This window comes from Haemaphysalis longicornis, unplaced genomic scaffold (assembly GCF_048455015.1).
Source record: "Haemaphysalis longicornis isolate Haplotype H1 unplaced genomic scaffold, Haemaphysalis longicornis Haplotype H1 scaffold_12, whole genome shotgun sequence".
Taxonomy (NCBI): domain Eukaryota; kingdom Metazoa; phylum Arthropoda; class Arachnida; order Ixodida; family Ixodidae; genus Haemaphysalis; species Haemaphysalis longicornis.
Window position 1 is genome coordinate 113434345 of NW_027526225.1, and position 17602 is coordinate 113451946.

General features: G+C 49.3%; 1 protein-coding gene across 1 annotated transcript; it reads right to left on the reverse strand.

Annotated features, from left to right (window-relative positions):
- Window positions 1-6244: 6244 nt before the first annotated feature.
- On the reverse strand, window positions 6245-7457 carry LOC144161792 (beta-1,3-galactosyltransferase 5-like). The gene has a single exon (XM_077692392.1). It carries the CDS (start codon window positions 7451-7453, stop codon window positions 6245-6247), a length of 1209 nt encoding a protein of 402 aa, XP_077548518.1. The 5' UTR covers window positions 7454-7457.
- Window positions 7458-17602: the final 10145 nt, after the last annotated feature.

Consider the following 17602-nt stretch of genomic DNA (forward strand, 5'->3'; position numbering starts at 1 on the left):
TCATGCAATTACTTGCTCTATTTCAACGTGTGGAGTATGATGAGTGTGACATCCACAATAAAATGACGTAGGCCGTAAGAATTAGATTTTTTATTTAGTTGTTTTTGTTCACAATGCAAAACAAATTTTTTTTGCATTCAACGCCCGTACAGTAGCAGCCAGTGTAAGGCCAATGGAGCTCATTCTGTGCAGTATACATGGAATCTATGCGCTTGCGTTATGTGTAGCGCAGGTCTCACCTTTAAAAAAACGAGAGGCTATGAATTATGCATACAAGAAGCGTTATATATCTCGCAATTATAATTTTAACAAATATCAACCTTAAGCACACAGACATCACGCGCAATAACAGCGCTGTTAAGGTCGAAAATTACACGAACATGGCAGGATTAGTCCACACGCAAAGCGGAATAATTCAGCCATCGGTATTTGTTAAGTCATGCCAGTTTAAATTTGCGCTTCTGTTTTGAGTCTCAACGCAGTCCATTTCGTAGCTTGTATCAGGTCTCCGGGCGCACATGAGAAGCTTGTGCTTTAAAATAATGAATCTGGTTTGCATTTCGGCACAGCCCAAATGTAGAGTCTGCTGTAATGAGTTTGGTGTTCTCAAATAGTTGCATTATTACCTGTCAATTTTTCAATGCTTCGTGCATGAATGCCCTATAGTGTGCCTGAAGGGGCGTACTATCCAGTAACTTTTCTGGAGCAGCCACCCCATTTAGTTACCACTCCCAGATGAGGTAGAGCAAGTCACTGCAAAGTTCACTATTCGATGCTGTATCGAACTTTATATTTAGCAAGAAAAAATAGTAACGCGCGCAAAGACGACGATGTATGAATATACTTTGCGGTGAGGCATGTTCTGTGCAATCTGAGCAAAATATTGCCGTTTTGAATTTTGTCGTGAGATCTGAGGAAAGAGTTATAATGCGGTCCTACCATTTTGGTTTCAAACTTTAATGAAAGGACATACTTTTGTAGCTGACGCGTGCGCTGCCATTTTTCAGCGGAGTACACACTGCCGGTTTTAAAGATAAACGATAAAAAGTATCAGTGCGTGAGCATGGGCGGCTTTGGAATGTATAGGGCGCACTTGAGTTTTGCAGTTTTCGTTAGAGACGCGGGAAATGAAAATTATGTTGGGAATCTCCTTGGTCCACCAGAAAATGGAGGATTGGGAAGCTGTGCAGAGCCAGCATGACCTTCGGGCATGGTGCGATGCCCGAAACAAGTCAGCATTTTGTTTTCCGGAGTGCACCAAGAAAACATGCGTATTGGCATGGCCCCGCATACAGAAAGCCCAAAGTCTACCATGCTTCAGCATGAAGCGGACAGTAATGACACAGTTAAACTATTTCCTTGGTTGACAGCGACCGTGATGTTGAAACGGAAGCATGGTTTCAGGCTACGACAGGATAGATTGGCTAAAAATTGCAAATTTTAAGTTGTTTACCGTGATAATTCCTCGGTAATTTCGGTTACTTGAGAAATGCTGACGATTGCTCAAAATGTCCTTCATGCAACATTTTAGAATGTATACGTAGCAGTTGTGGATTCAGGAAGAAAGACAACAGCGCGCACCCGTATGTAGGGGGGCGGGGGGTGGAGGGGAGGACGAGGGCGGAGGTGTGCTGGTGCTCTTGAGAGGGCCTGCGGTCTGTAGCCCGTTTATTTAATTAGGGAATTCTGTCGTCTTGCACGACCGATCGAGCCTTGAAAGAACGATACTCCTGCGTCCACAGAACTTCAAATAAGGCCAGGAAGAGTTAAAGGAAAATTCTACCAGAAAGGCACGTTCGTTTCTTCGCCACCAGTAAGAAGGTCCTTCACTTGCGCTGTGCACGCTGCTATGGGTTTAAAATTGGGTGTAGCAGTGGATTCACGCGTAGATATGAAACGCGGTAACAAAAGTCCCGATAACGCGCGCACAATGCGACAGCGGCTACCTCACATGAAGTTTCGTCCTAGTAAAAGCAAACTATTAAAACTGCAGCCAAAACAAATATATTTTTCACTCTTCATGTACTCATACTAACGCTGTCCCGATACACTCTGAGTAACCCTCTCCAACTTCGTGCATAATAAAATATTTAGGCGTTTACAGGGGTTGAATATATGTTTTCCCTCATTAAAAATCACGTATCCGCTCCACCGTGGGCGCTTTCAACGACCAATTCAAACGCAAATACTGCATTCGAAATAAAACGAGATACACGTTTCTGGGTCGCAGACATAATGTACTGTGGCATCGTGTAAATATAAGGAAATGATTATTTAAATATCAAAGAATGCATAACTGATCTGCACTACACAACTTAACGTACAATGCAACCTCCATCGCCAAAAGACATCAGTGATCATGCAAGGATTAATCACCGGAAGAAAATGACTTACAATTCGAGGCCTCTTTTGGGTGTTGGCACTTGGAACATGAGCTTCTCAAAACCAGGGCGTTCATATCGCCGTTGTGTTTCAGGCCCCTGAATATACACTGCTCTGGCAGCCGCCGTCCAGGGAAAAAGCGGCCGTGGACGCAATGGAGGGGCTTTAGTTGTGATCAAGGTAGAATATGGCCATCTGATCGTTGTTACTGTCGCGACGCCGTCTGCCTGTGTCAGGGCTGGTGACCGTCGTGCCTTCACATTTAGGATAAAGTCTGGGACTAGCTCGGGGAGCCCCAGCGCGCCTTTTTTGTCGACCCGCTGTTCTCCAGATTCCTAGGTTAGGGGAGAATACCGCCGAACAAAGCTGCCTAATCGCAGGGGTGAAATTGATTGTCGCAACATCGCCGTCGGAAGGGGACACTCAGTGCGCGCAATTTTGAGCCCACTCCAACAATACCCTCCCGGCCTCGACAGAAACGTGAAAAAGGAAGAATGAAGGGCTGACGCGAGGAAGAGGGGCATACCTTGCTTTGTGTCTCATTCGCAAAGTCCCTCTGCCCGCGCACGACATTCATCCAGCTAAACTGCATGTTTCATTCATTACGTAGCCCCATGGCATTCTTCAGTTACCTTGCACGAGTCTTGAATGTGTGCCCACTGCCGCTTGATCTCCCCCTTTCTAGGAGATGGAGCAGCCGTGGTCAGCCACCGCCGCTTGCACGTTGTTCTGCTTAATATACAAAGATCGACTGTTCTCTTTCGGGCCTGCATCGTACCAGTCTTGAACCATCAATGGCCGGCGTTAATCTCCTCTGCTGAGAACGACTCAGCCGGCCAATTATTCTCTGTGTTGCCACATGCCTCGCACAAAGGGACACAACGCATGCCTTTGGCGTCCCGTGCGCTGAGCTTACCCGAAGTCGTCGTGGCTTTTGGGGCTGCCCCTTCGCGATCATGACTCATCGGTTCGCACCCCTCAGGCGCATCGTTTTGTCACGGCCGGACTCGACACCCTTTCCGCAGCGCGGAAAAAGAGTCGAGTCCGGCCGTGGTTTTGTGTAAACACCCTTGGGTAGGGCAGACATTGAGTCTTGAATGCTTCTATGAGTGGCACTTTCGAAGGATATGCAGCTTTGTTCACAGGCGACGTACCAGGCCTACAGGCAGCACGGCGACGGCCGGAAAAATTTCGGGGGGGGCTGAAGCCCGGTCAGCCCCCCCCTGGCTACGCCACTGCTGGTCACCCAAGCACGGCTCTCCAGTGGCCACGCGAAGCGGCTATCAAGCGGCTCCGGCGCAGCGTCAGACTTGGCTACTGAGCAACCGAGGCACACAGCTGGGCACGCGCCAGCACACGTTACTCATGTGGATTGCGCAGACCGGCGAATGTGCAGACCCGATTCTCTACACACACGTACTCCAATTGGATTGGAATCCATCTTAATCCAATCCAAATCCAATACAATCCAATGCTCCTCGCGCATGCAGAGGACGGCTTTTCAAGGTCCACGCGAAACTGCTGAATCTCGGCCAGTGTAGCTTAAGCTACAAAAACAAAGTAACTGCCAAGGGCTCGTGTGTGAGTTGTTGTTGTTAAATCTTTTATTCAAAAAGGGAAGGCCGGAGGCCCTGTGGGGGAGTTGGGAGGGGAGGATTCATGGTTGAAGGGGGCTCGTATGAGTTCGTGGTCTTCGGGAGGCGGCATCAGTTTTTCACAGGACAATTGTTCAGCATTGAATGGTCCATTCACTGGTGTAGGCCATCGCTACATAACTCGCGCTAGACCGCTCTTAGTGGCGAACCGTATTATAAGGTTAAGGGTGTGTTCATCTAATGTGAGGGGATCGATACGGGTTGAGGGATCTGGGTTTGGGGAAGTGAAATTCCGGTATCGAGAGAATTTGGGGCATATCCAGACCAGGTGGTGCAAATCAGCTGTGACGGCTTGCTGACAGTATGGACATTTTGGGTTGATGTGGGGGTAGTACCATTTGCGAATTGTTTCCGGTGAAAATGATTGTCTCGCGGCGACCACCCGGCTTCCTATGCGCATGCTTGTCAACCCAAGTATGCCCACTTATGGATATTGGGCAAGAGTGTGATGACTGCCCCGCACTAACAGAACCACGAAAATGTCGTGCGCTCGTGTGTGCGTGCCTCGCGACGACCGTCCAGTGTCAAATGCGCACGTTTGTCAAGCCAGACATGCCCACTTATGGAGATTGGCAAAGATATCGGCGACCGCCATGCAGTTAACATAACCACAGAAATACGTAGGGGAACCCGCACTCCCCTCGGCCTCCTCCTGCGGGAGCGAGGGCTAGGGGCGACAGCGGCGGCACTCCAAGTAGCCCGCGCCGACCAGACGCAGACCTCGGGGTCGGCCCGACGCCGCGGTGAGCGGTGAAGACTACGGGACGGTGAAGCCCTGCGTGGCCTGATCCGTCCCCGACTGTCGGTACCTCAATAAAGTCCTTTCTCTCTCTCTCTCTGTGTGCGTGCTTCGCGGCGACCACTCACCGTCCCCTGAACACGTCTGTCAAGCCAAGCACACCCACTTAGGGAGATTGGCCAAGATGGGCCAAAGAGAACTAACTCTAGCGTTCGCCGTAATCGTAGCAGCACTTGATCGGAACGAGAAAGTCCCCAGCGTTCGCCGTAAGCGTGGCAGCACTCGCTAGGAACAAAAAAGACTTGTCATAGCGCACGCCCCTCCAAGGTGGTGTCCATTGATTATGACTTTCAAAAAAATGAAGGAAGCTCACATTTAATAGCAACAATGATGGAGCAAAAGTGGTTGCGGCAGCGAAGAAGAAGAAATCGGGTGCAATCATGGAGTTGAACCATCGCGTTGGTCATCAAGGTTGCCTTACAGCTTAGCTACCTTCAAGTCAAGTCTCGCCGACATAGGGAGCAAAATACCCCCCAAAAACTCCTAATCCTATTTACTCCTTGCCCCAGGGCTTGAGCGAGGAGATATTCCTGCCCCCATCACAAATAGTGTACACGATTGTCGCACCTTCTATCGCGCTGTTTGCGCGCCCATTGCAAGTTCCCCTTGGTTTTATGTTTGGCGGCCACGTGTAACCAGTACAAGTCTGACGGTGTCCTCGCTACTCTGAAATATAGAGACGTTCCTGGATCGACTGTACCGGACTACCGGCTCACCAGAGAAGCTGCTGTATATAGTGGCCCAGCGAATGCCCTGTTGTATGTGTGTGTACGCGTTTCACTAAGAAAACGTTTTTGTGGATTGTTGGAGAAACTCAGGTAGCATTCTCTTATCTCGTCATGGACGTGAATACCCACTCACAAGTCCATAGTTGAAGCTACTTCCGTACCAGACGGGTACGCGAATCGTTTTGTTGAACTGAAAGCTCGTGCTAGCGAAATGTAGCCACCCGCACCTTAACCAAACTGGTATATATTTTCTATTACCGTGCGACACCCTGCCCAAAAGGCATTGTTGAAGGCCTACGCTGTAAGTAAAACTGTGAGTATAGTTGCGAAGGAGCTCTGTATTCACGTTGGCAAATTGGTTCGTGTAAAATTTGAATGACGCTGTCTATTAAATGCTGGCAGTGTGTCACTTTCGATAGGTTTGCCGAATACCTGTGCAAATGGCAGTCTTAAAAGGCACGCATCCAGCCGTTGTTGCAATATACTACGTGCTTCACATTACAGTTGTCCGTGTACAGACGGTGGTCAAATATCATGGTTACCTTCCCCAGCGAACTCAGAGCTTGCATACTGCTACGAAGCATTGGCTATAGTAGTTTTCTGGTAGGCTCTGGAATGACTGCGCTCTAGATGCTGATTCTAATAATGCCTAAAATGTAGACCATCGGACTCGTTAGCATTCATGCTTTATTTGTTTCGCGAAAGATAGTGCTCGTGTCCTCGTTAGTCAGGCCCCGCCATGCGGTGCTTCGCTTTCCCGCTGTAACGTTCGCAGCAGCGGCGCCTGTGAAAAGGTCAGTGTCATCACAACCTCTGGCCTCGGCGATGGGGAACAGAGAGCGCCACGTCTGCTTCAAGTCCTGCGGCGTGAAGCCGTGACTCGCCACTATCCTAGGCCTCTTGCAGGGCCTGAAAAGCTTCCTGTAATTGAGGAAACCCTCGTCGTGCACTCTCTTGATGCCCATCTTGCCGGCCACCATTCCCGTGAGGAAGACGTCTTCGAGGTACACGAAAGGCACGGCGGTGCTACCACGCAGCAGGAGCGGAGCGCAGTCTCGGGACCAGAGGTACGACGGCCCGGTCAGATAGTCCGGGTATGTCGAGTTGCGGTACTCTCTGACCGACATGTACCACTTGCTCGTGCGGTTCCTAATTGGCGTCCACTTATGGGTCAGCATGCCCCACATGGTCCGTTTCACGCCGTGCAACCTGCGTACCCGATCCGCGAGGCCCCAGACGTTGAGCAGCATGTCGTCGTCGATCTTCAGGACGAGCTGGGTGCCAGGACAGTACTCGTTGGACCATCGGACCATCGTCATCGACTTGAGGGTCTGGTTCCGGTACGTGTCCATGAAGTCAGCCTGAACGAGGTCTCCGTGCTTGGCATCCTCGTATAAAATTTTGCTCTGGTCCGGTTTGAGGTTAGGCCTGCCGAGGAGAAACACGAGCCGATAGCCACGTCGGCGCGCCGCTGCTCCCCACGTTTCCCGGATGGCCTTGCGTTGGGCAAAGTTGATGGAGCTGCTGATGACCACAATGAGGACGGTCGGTACTGGCGAGCCAGAGCAGATGTTGGGCTTGTTTAGGATGTAGGTGAAGGTGTACCAATCTTCGGCGTTTCCAGCGCGAGAAGATTTTGGGGGTAGACGGTCGTTGGCCAACACTGGGGGGCTGTCTCGTCCTGAAGGAGGTTTAGCTCCCTCGAAAGCCGGTGAGGAAAGGTTGTGTCCTGTTCTCACTGGTGTCATGCCCCAGCCGAAGTGTATCCGGGAAAGGTGCAGGTACCACGTAAGGAAGACCACGTAAGCGGCGACGCCGCTTGTGGCGCACACAAGCTGCTTCCTCGACAAATTGCAGAGGACGGTATCACCTGTCGTTCTTCCCGTCATCAGGGAGGGCCTGAAGAAAAGAAAATCCGAAATTCAGAAGAGGGTAACTTACGCGCTCTCGCTGCAAATATTAAATGGGCCATGAGGACAAAATACATGCTTGTTTTACTCGAATGATTTCCTCTTTTAAGAACTCCTAGCGCTTGTCCGGCAGCAAATGATGCCGTTCTTACTGAGAAAAAGTAATGTAGGTTGAAATTTTAATTCTCCCACAAAATCGTGCGTTTTTGGGACGTCAACAATCAAGTCATAAGGGACCGGGCGGCCGTTGTATGGCACCACCATCGCTTCAGCGAACAGCGCCGCCCGTGGCGAACCGCTCGTCAGTGGAATGCCGGTGGCGGTCAGCGCAGTGTTATTGAGCATGGCTTTCTGTCGTTTTTTTTTTGCGATGCGGATTGCAAAGCCAACGTAACCACAAGGACTTTTTTCAGATCGGTAAATCTTGAGCGCGGATGTGACCTTTACGAGGCATGCCATGTGTGTGATTTACGCCCATACTCAGTACTTACCAATAGCAGACGACGCTCCATGCGCCAAGCTAGAAGCCAAGGTGGAAGTGAATATCCGTTCCTTCATGCAATTTTTTCATGCCTGCATGCAGTTTCGTGTATCAAGGAGTATATTGCAGCGGAATGCTTTCACAAAGCCGATGTGTGCAACCGATCCAGGAATGCTGCGGCACTGGCCTTTGGCAGTTGATGACAAAACGGCATCGACGTCGTGCACAAGCGAAAGACAAAGTTGGGGGATGCCTTCTAAGATTTACCTCAAAACAAATTGTGATGGACGACGATTCCGTAACTTCATTAACTACGGCTTAAACGTGTTTAGTTTCACAGAAATGTTCTTACTACAGTCATCGGGAATCGTTTATAGAATTATTACCGCATGACAGTAGAACGTTATGCTTGTCGTGGAGAAGCATTGCTCTACAAGAATTGCAATGGTTGCTGGCTAGTTGGTAAATGGTTTTTCAAAAACAATTCCTGCGTGGCTGAAGGACGCGAGACAGGAGGGTGCCCTAAACCTGTCTCAGCTTCACAACTGAATGCTGCGGTCGGTTTACAAGCTGCCACCTACGCTTGAAAAATCATGCACTCCTCTGTCTAACTACGATGATGGTTTATCGCAAAACCTTTCTCGTGTGGGTTTTTTTGGTTGCCTTCTGGATTTAAACTTTGACTAGTTGAGCTTCGAATTTGACCAGCACGCAGTTTAGTCTTTTGATCGCAGCGTCTTTGACCTTTTCCAATTCGATTTCGCATGAAGCAAGCTGTGCGTTTAACCATCGTAATCATTAGACGGAGGGCTAGATGATTTTGCCGTTTAATTTTGAACTTCCATGCACCCCTCTCCAATTCTAAACTTTTTCCAGCGTGTCGGAAATGTGTCTGTGCAGGAGGACTCGGGCTGATGCACCCATATTTGAGGCAACTAATCCCGCGTTTTTGGTGTTTTCACAAGGCATTACACGATTTTTTAAATACTCTGTAAAGAATACGTAAGCATTAAAAAACACCGGCTGACGTTAACGTTGCCACATTTTTGAACTATCGGTGCCAGCGTTTATTCCACGCAGGTGGTAAAACGGGAAGAGGAGGAGGGATGGTTTGTAACTTGGACTGTTGGGTGGGTGAATAACTTTGGCTCTTGATAAAATGACCACCACAAACGTGGGAGTTCCACTTCGGCTTTCAGGCTCCCATGCTGTCACAGTGTCGCTCACCAAAACCGAAATCACAAAGCTCACGGTTACAGAAAGTGTAAACTACCGCAACATTTCTACGGCTACACGGTAATCCATCTGGTACGCAAGTGTCTTTCTCTTCAAAGCACACGCATCGAGGTATCCCATCGCTAAGGCTGGCGTGGAAACCGTAGTCATTGAAACCAGTGAGACAATTTAAGGTTGTAGAAATGAATACTAATATTCCGAATAGTTTTATTCCTACTCAGATCGCGCGGAGCTGGCGGAGCCAGGCGCAGAGCCACGCAAAAAGCGCTCATGTCAATGTAGCCCATTCCCTACCTTAGAAGCATCCAATAAGTTTAAGTAGCCATTAGGGCATTTAAGGAGAAATGAATACCAATAATAATAGTTTTATTCGTACTCAGAACAGGTGGAGGCAACCGCAGATCACTGCAAAAAATTACGCCCACCTCCCCTTGCGGGAACCCTGGTGTGATGCGACGCTGAGGGGGGTTCAAGCGCAAGCGGAGAGCAACCGTCGACCGAAAGGCCGCCGGAGAGCGGCACACCGGTTATATGGGCAGCGCGCCCGAAGTAGAGGAGACCGCGGAGAGAGAGTACTGCACATGCGCAGCACCGTGCGCAATGCCGCCCACCAGCGGAGTGAGAGCGCGCTGGGCCGCACACCCGCAGATGTTGAGAGAGAGTGTCGCTCTCACCTGGGCACGCGCCGGCGCCAGTGCGTCTGCCGCGGCTATGACGCAACACAATCCAACACAATCCACTTTAATCCAATCCAATCCAAGCCAACCCATGCCAAGCCAATCCAATCGAATCCAATCCAATGCCCCTCGCGAGAGTGTGTTCGCTATCGGAGAGGAGAGGGGGTGAGCGGAGGAGAGTGCGGACGCCGACGACGACGACGACGGACGCACGCAGGAAGGAACGGGCCGCCGACAAGAGATGCTCTCAGCGTCGCATCTAAAAGCGCTCATGCCATAGGCTTCCTGCGCTGCCCTGGGGGCGCTGCGCAAGCGGCTTCCGGGCAGTACTTCCGGGTAGTACAAAGCTGCGCGGGTCCCATAGGATCCGGTGTTGACAGAAGCAAAATGAGCTCAATGCCCCCGATTGTTTTGCGACATGGCCATAAGCCCATCCCCAACGAGTCCGATCTCTTCTGGCGATCAAGTTGGCATAAAGCCTTGCAGCGCTAAATACGTTTACAGCACCGACGAAAGTGCCGGGACGGTGACGGCGCTCTGCCACAAGCAGGTTCACCGATCGATGGTTGTATGAAATGAAATTTGAAGTGAGTCTTCTAGTTTAAACTAATACTCTAGGTGACAAGGACTTTTCAACAACAGCCGATTAAAAGAGAAGAGTGACGAAATCGGTGATGATGGCGCTTTAAAAGCCAGCGAGTCCGGCGGACCGCTGCTCGCCTGCTGCGGTGCGCCGCTGTTTTGCGTGCCTGCGCACTATGCGTGCACTTTCATTAAACAGTGCTCGTTTGCGTCGCCGTTACGAATACATGGTGCAGCGTTAGCTTGCCGTTTTGTTGCGTATCTCAGTGACAAAATTCAGCGAGCGTCAGAAGCGTGAAATCTGTTTTGCGATTCCGAAATTAGTGGCCGTAAAACAAAGTGGTAGAGCGAACCGAGAGGCCGCTCGCTTTCCTTACTTGCGCTCACTTTACTTAATTACGCTCTGTTCGCACTTAATAGGCTAGAATAAGGGTAAATAACGTTTTGAAGTGTAGGGCCGAGTTGCATCCAGCCGACACGGCGGAGGGCTCGACGGCAAATCGGGTGAGAGGGAGAGGGGGGCTTTGAATGCAAGGCGAAAAAATTCAGTGAATCGCCGATAATATTTGAAAATAATCTGGCGAAGTGTGACGATGGGGGACAATTCAACTTGAAGCGACCAATTTTCTGTTCTTATCTCGCTGTCTAACTCCAATTTGAGGACAAAACGTGTCGGCGTTCAGATTGTTAGCGAAGATAACTAAAAGAGTGTGATGATCGTATGTAAATATTCGGGGCCGCGCGCCATGTATGAGGCTGTGTTATGTTGTTATGCTATACAAATATAGAAGTACACATTTATGCAGGCAGCGGGCGTGCGATTTGGTGATTGTATTGCGTCCTATAATAGCGCTTAATTTATTTCACGCAATGCCTCACCTACTCGCTAGTATACATGTACCCTGCCGTTTGTAAATCCCTGGGCGTAAAACGTTCCGCAAGGATCATTTAGTTTGCGTAAATACAATACAAAATTTCCGCTCGTTTTCAAGGCGGTGCCAGGCCAGCAGAGTCAGCTGAGTCGGCTGCGCAATTCTTGGGTTCGCTTGCATGCTCCCGCTGACGCAACCTTTTGCAGTTACCTCAGGATATAGGATGAGCAGCATTACGTGTTTATGCTACTCGTGAACTTTCCTCTGTCGACCGCACGCAAGAAGAAAGAACGGTAATCGTCCTCAGGAAGTTAGACCACCCGGCATGGCGATACTGTACCATCCGCGGCGACCGCGACAGCTCGCTGAAAAGAAAGCCGATAAATCGGCTTGTTCGAGCAGATATTATTTTGTTTGGCCTCTAAAACTACTTTAAGGGCTATTTCATACAGTATGCAGTCATTTAAACACACCATAAAGCGATTAAAGTAAGTACAACCAAGTTTCACTCTGCCTTGTAATTGAAAACGCATGGAGGGCGGCGAGGGTCGTCTTCTTTTGTACTACCAAGAGGCGTCGGCCACCAGGGGCGCTGCACGTCGCCAAAACTCCAGCGCAGGAGCCCTATTGCAGCCGATACCCAACTTTAGAAGCGTCCGACAAGTTTACGTAGTCGTTACTGCATCTAAGAACACAACACATCTGTCTAGACTTCGTTTCATCTCAAATGTCCGCTCACAACACCACCAAAACATTCAAAGCACCGAAGCAAACACGACAAAAACAATGGGAGGCTGTATAGTCCATTGCACGGCTCATTCCACTAACGAGGGGAGCGCCGAGCGGTGGCGCCACCCATTCAACTGCCCGGTCCCACTCACGTACAACGTCGCTTACGCCAAACGGCCAATGCGTTTAAGGCAATTCGAAAGCGGCGGACTGCTGGGCAGCAAAAACAAGCATAGTGCGTGCAGTACCAGCAACAGTACGAATCGATACTTTTATGTTTACCCGTGCTTTCGTAACTTCCACGGTTTATCCCCCCATTCGTACTGCTATAAAAAGAATGTGGCCTAAATTTAATCGCAAATAGCTCGTTCGGCAAGCTTATAAGCTCCGCCTAATTTGCGTTTGCTTTCGCCGGCCTCCACGAATCGCAGAGCTGGATGGTATGACGACATATGTTCTGTTGCGGGAAATGAGCTAGTGGGTGGCAGGGCCATTCCCTTTTTTTCTAATTATTTAGCTTATTTGAGCGAAGTTTACGTTAAAACTGGTGTCAGCGTGATTCTAACGAGGCCGTCTTTCGAATGAACTAAGCTTGTGTCAATGCGGCTGTCAATGCGCAAATGGGGGCTGGCCACCTGGCTGATCATTGCCGTAGGTGTAAGGGGTGCACACCAGATTTCTGCGGGACGCGCATCATGTACAGGTCACCCTCCCAAACCGACCGAGAAATTGTGGAAGCCTTTTTGATAGGAAGAGAGGGGGGAGGATGCGTCAGCGCACCGTCCTTGGAACTATCCGCAAAGGAAATCAATTTTTTGGAGAGAGGAAGGTGATTGAGCGTGGGCGAAGGACGACGGCTGTTTGCACGTGTCGGTTAGAAAAAAAAAATTCCGCCATGCGATATGAACCGGCGCTGTAATGTGGCCTGTGATATGAGTGATAGTGTTTCATTATTATTTTTTTTACGATAACCCATTCCTTTTTCATGTGCTCATTGGTGTTTTCCTGTTTATGTGGCGTAAACCGAGTTGACGTTCTCTAGCGTGTGTTTCGTCTTCTCTTTAGCTGTGTCCCTGTCTTAATGTTCGCTAGTACGATGAATTCCTTAGTATACAGTAACCAACTCACCCAAATTAGCGCTTTAGTAGTCCTTATTTCTGGTACAGTGGGCCATGTCAACCTGTTTCAATGTGGTAATCCTTCTGTCACTTACATTAACCTCATCGCCATTGCTTCGTGTTGCGCACAAGTCTACAGCTTCGCCCTTGGCAATCACCTGGTTCCTCCGGATGTGCAACTGTTTTTCCTTCCTGCGATTTCTTCATGGCGAAGAGCGAGAAGATTCATGAGAATGGCCCACTCGGAACTGTGGAGACAAATTCGTCACCTAAAGGACTGTTTGCGTGCTCTGTCTGCTCACCATTCGGTTCATCTTGACGACAGCCTCAGACTTTCAACGTTGGATTCGTGAAAGTGAATCTGTGAAGGTTTTTCTGTGGTCCCAATGCCTCCCGACGCTATGTTCCTGGAAGCGAGCTTCTTCGGGGAAAAAGGGTCTTCCACAGAAGGTAAAGTGCTTTGGGGATGTAACTTTGACGAGCGAAGCAGAGTCTGTGTTGAATTGTGGTCCGAAATTCTGTTGTGAACCGAAGATGCATCCTGTTCGATTGGTGTCAATGGTCAGGAAAGTAGCATCTTGTGCCGGTCAGGACAACAAGGAGCGGTGCATAGCGGAAGGAGTAGAGTGCCTTGTGGGTGGTAGTGCGAGAGCGCAGCGGTGTAGTCGTCGTGTGAACAACACCGTAGGATTCTTGCGGGACAATAACTTGGCTTTGACGCTGTCCGACAAGGAGGGTGGTTTTGTTGTCATGACAAAAGACTTGTTCAAGGAAAAGGCCGAGAACGCCCTAAAAAAGAATTTTGTGTTAACCCCAGCCAATCCTGTTAAGGTTAAAAGAGAAGCGCTGCGCCATTGTGACGATTTGAATTTACCCAACTTAAGAAAAGAGATTGCGGGTGCAAAAGCGAATGCCCTAGAAGTGTTTTATACAGCAAAGACACACAAGGATTCTGTACCTTTTCGTGCGATTTTTACGGAAAAAGGCTCCTGGCAAGGTGCGCTTTCAAAGTTTCTGCAAAAGCAGTTGAATGGTTTAAAGCTTGGGACCCGTTTCTGGTACGCAACTTGGAAGAAGTCATTAGTTTTTTCTCGGAGCGCGAAGAGAGGGGGGCCGGCCTTTTAGCCTTTTCCATTGACGCGGAAGAACTGTTTTACTCCATTCCAAAGGGTGGAATACTAAGTGCTGTACAGGAAAGCATTGACGCTAGTGGTATTGTGTCGTTCCGGAATTCTGCGGGCATGCCTGCCAGTAGCTTTATAGCTTTACTAGACTTTTATCTGTCATCTACTGTGGTCAGGTTTAAGATAGGCTGGTACTGCAAAAAGAAGGTGTGTGCATAGGTTCGTGTATCGCCCCAGTCCTGAGCGACTTGTTCTTGGCAAAGTGTGACCGGCAGATTGCTTGCCGCCCTGAGGGCAGCCCTATTGTGAAGATCTGCTGGTATGTAGAGATGATTATCTTGCGGTGTTGAATGAAGTTGTGCCCGGTGATAGAAATAGCATTGTTGCCCATGGGCTAGGCGTTTTCACTGAGTGTGCAGGTTGTTTGAAGTTTACGTACGAGTTGCCGGAGATGGGTGTCTTGCAGTTTCTGGATGTGCACCTGCACCTTGGGAGTGATCAGCCTTGTTGGCAGTGTGCTCCGCGTAGTAAAAAGGGCATCCTACCCTATCAGTCAGCTCATTCGAAGCTTGTGAAGCGAGGCATTGCAAAGAACATTCTGAGGGCGGCGCTTACCAGGTCTTGCCAGCATTGAATGCAGGTTAGCCTGCTGGAGCAAGCGTAAAGACTGAAAGCGGCAGCTTTTCCACCTGAAATGGTGGCCTCTGTGGCAGAGAGCCTTGTGAAGGACCTCAAAACAGACCACGTGTCCGGTTCTGAATGCCAAAGGCAGAGAGTTCCTGTGGTAGCCTTGCCTTACGTGCACCAAGTGTCCCACCGCCTGAAAAAGGTTGGTGAGAAGTGTGGTGTTTTTTTTTTTTGGCACCTGAGAGGCTGTCAAAAATGGTGCGTAGGGTGAATAATCCCGGCACCAAGCCCAGCTGTGCCGTATGGCATACAAGCAGGTTTGTGAATTGCGCGACGGGGGTGGTCTACAGAATCCCCATGTCGTGCAAAAAGTGCTACATTGGCCAAACAGGCAAGTGCCTCAATGTGAGGCTGAGAGAGCGTCAGGCGGCTGTCAAAGCGCAGATGGGGGCTGGCCACCTGGCTGATCATTGCCGTAGGTGTAAGGGGTGCACACCAGATTTCTGCGGGACGCGCATCATGGACAGGTCACCCTCCCAAACCGACCGAGAAATTGTGGAAGCCTTTTTGATAGGAAGAGAGGGGGGAGGATGCGTCAGCACACCGTCCTTGGCACTATCCGCAAAGGAAATCAATTTTTTGGAGAGAGGAAGGTGGTTGAGCGTGGGCGAAGGATAACGGCTGTTTGCACGTGTCGGTTAGAAAAAAAAAATCCGCCATGCGTTATGGACCGGCGCTGTAATGTGGCCTGTGATATGAGTGATAGTGTTTCATTATTATTATTTTTTTACGATAACCCATTCTTTTTTCATGTACTTATTGGTGTTTTCCTGTTTATGTGGCATAGACCGAGTTGAAGTTCTAGCGTGTGTTTCGTCTTCTCTTTAGCTGTGTCCCTGTCTTAACGTTCGCTAGTACGATGAATTCCTTAGTATACGGCTACAGGCCGGGCTCCTTGATGCCAGTGCTGCAGTACGGCGGAGACGCGCATGAATCGAGGTGCCCCATTTCAACGTTTGAAGAACCGCGTTTCCCTAGTCCACGTGCGTTCCAATGAGAACGGGGAACCTATCTAGTGGAACCTTTCGTAACTGTTGGCACTTCATTTTTTAAAATGCCGCCAGAAGGTATAGTGGCGCGGGCGACAGCAGGCAACGGTGTGAAATTGTTTTTCTGCAGTGGATGTAGTACTTCATTTCGCGCAAATCAATCTATGAATTTTTTTAAGGGGACACCGTGTGGCAAGAGAGAGACTTACAATCTTTGAATACACTTAAACACTGCATGCTTCGCCCCCTCTCCAGGTTTCACGTTAGCGAAGATGGTCCAGGATTTTTAAATTAATTTTTTTCCATACTCTGAAAACAAATGCCAGAGTTTCTATTACACACGCCGAATTTTCGCTCCCACGGGCACTAGAACAGGGTGGCCTAGACATATCCAGCTTCGCTGTAACAAACAAAAAACGACACGGCCGTATTGTTGGGTGCAGTGTGCTGTGCTCATCAACAGGGAGCGGTGAGACCCGCTACAGAAAGCAGTCTTTCACCACGACAAACCTCGCGCATGAAGGAGCCTGAGACACAGACGGCTAAACTTTCACATGACAGCGTTGTGGGCTAGTTACTTTTTGCACTTGGTTCAACGCCTTATAAGCAGGGGAAAAGGTTCGACGAACATGAACGAAAACCAGCCACCCGAGCCTGTCATTTCTGCGCAAATTCAAACACTCCTGTTAACAACTGTTCTCACATAGCATAAACGCTAAAATGTCGCGTGGAGGGTTACGTAAAGCATCAAATGAAGGTGGAGAATCTTCATTCATCTGCCTTTTTCATAGAAAAGCTGTCATTCAACACCGTATAGATATCGCGGAAGCATTGTTTTTCCAACGTCTAAAGCAAGACGGCCAGTAGAGTATTCCTAACCCGGATGCCCTTTACTTCGTTCTGTGTTTCCTTGCTATACGTGTCCTGCCTGGCTGCCCGTCCTTCTAAAACCGATTCGACATTCGCCATCCCGGACATTCCACTCGGACAAAAACATTGTGTACACTTCGCATTCCTCTGGCGGCTTCGGTGGAACGGCTTTTGCGGAATGCCGCCCAACGATCATCTGCGTTACCTTTCGGTTGCTACATATTGCTTCGGTTCTGCCCGTCACCGCTTTGTATGTTGCTTCCCGTCGACCATGTCACGCCCGGTGGTCACGCGTTCTTCTATTTTATTACAGCGAACGCGACCGCCGCACTCGTTCACGCCACGTCCTCCGGCACAAAGGCGAGTCAGCCCTCCTACAGTATCGTGATTCCTCCTAGATGAAATGCCTGCCTAACTTACACATTATTTTATTTCTCTATTACAGTCAAACTATTTGTGCTCGCTAGGTATTGGTGTTCGTGAAGGATAAGTGCTTGATAACGTGTTCGCTTCACTCGTATACTTCTCTCGGTGAAATAACCTTCACACACTGCTGTCTTGGTGGTGCTGATAGAACCACCCGCAGTGACGGGCGTGGAAATAATGGACTTCAAGGCTGAGGGTTAAGGGTAGTGGGAAAGAAACAAGGTTCGGCAAAATGATGCACTAATGCAACAACGTTTTAACTTATTCATCGAGTAACGCTAAAATATCATGTTGGGCCCAAGGTGTCAACGAGAAAATGTGCGATTGGACGAGGATA

What these genes read in the sequence shown, in the direction of transcription:
- LOC144161792 (XM_077692392.1), bottom strand. Translation starts at nt 7,453, where the DNA reads ATGACGGGAAGAACGACAGGTGATACCGTCCTCTGCAATTTGTCGAGG.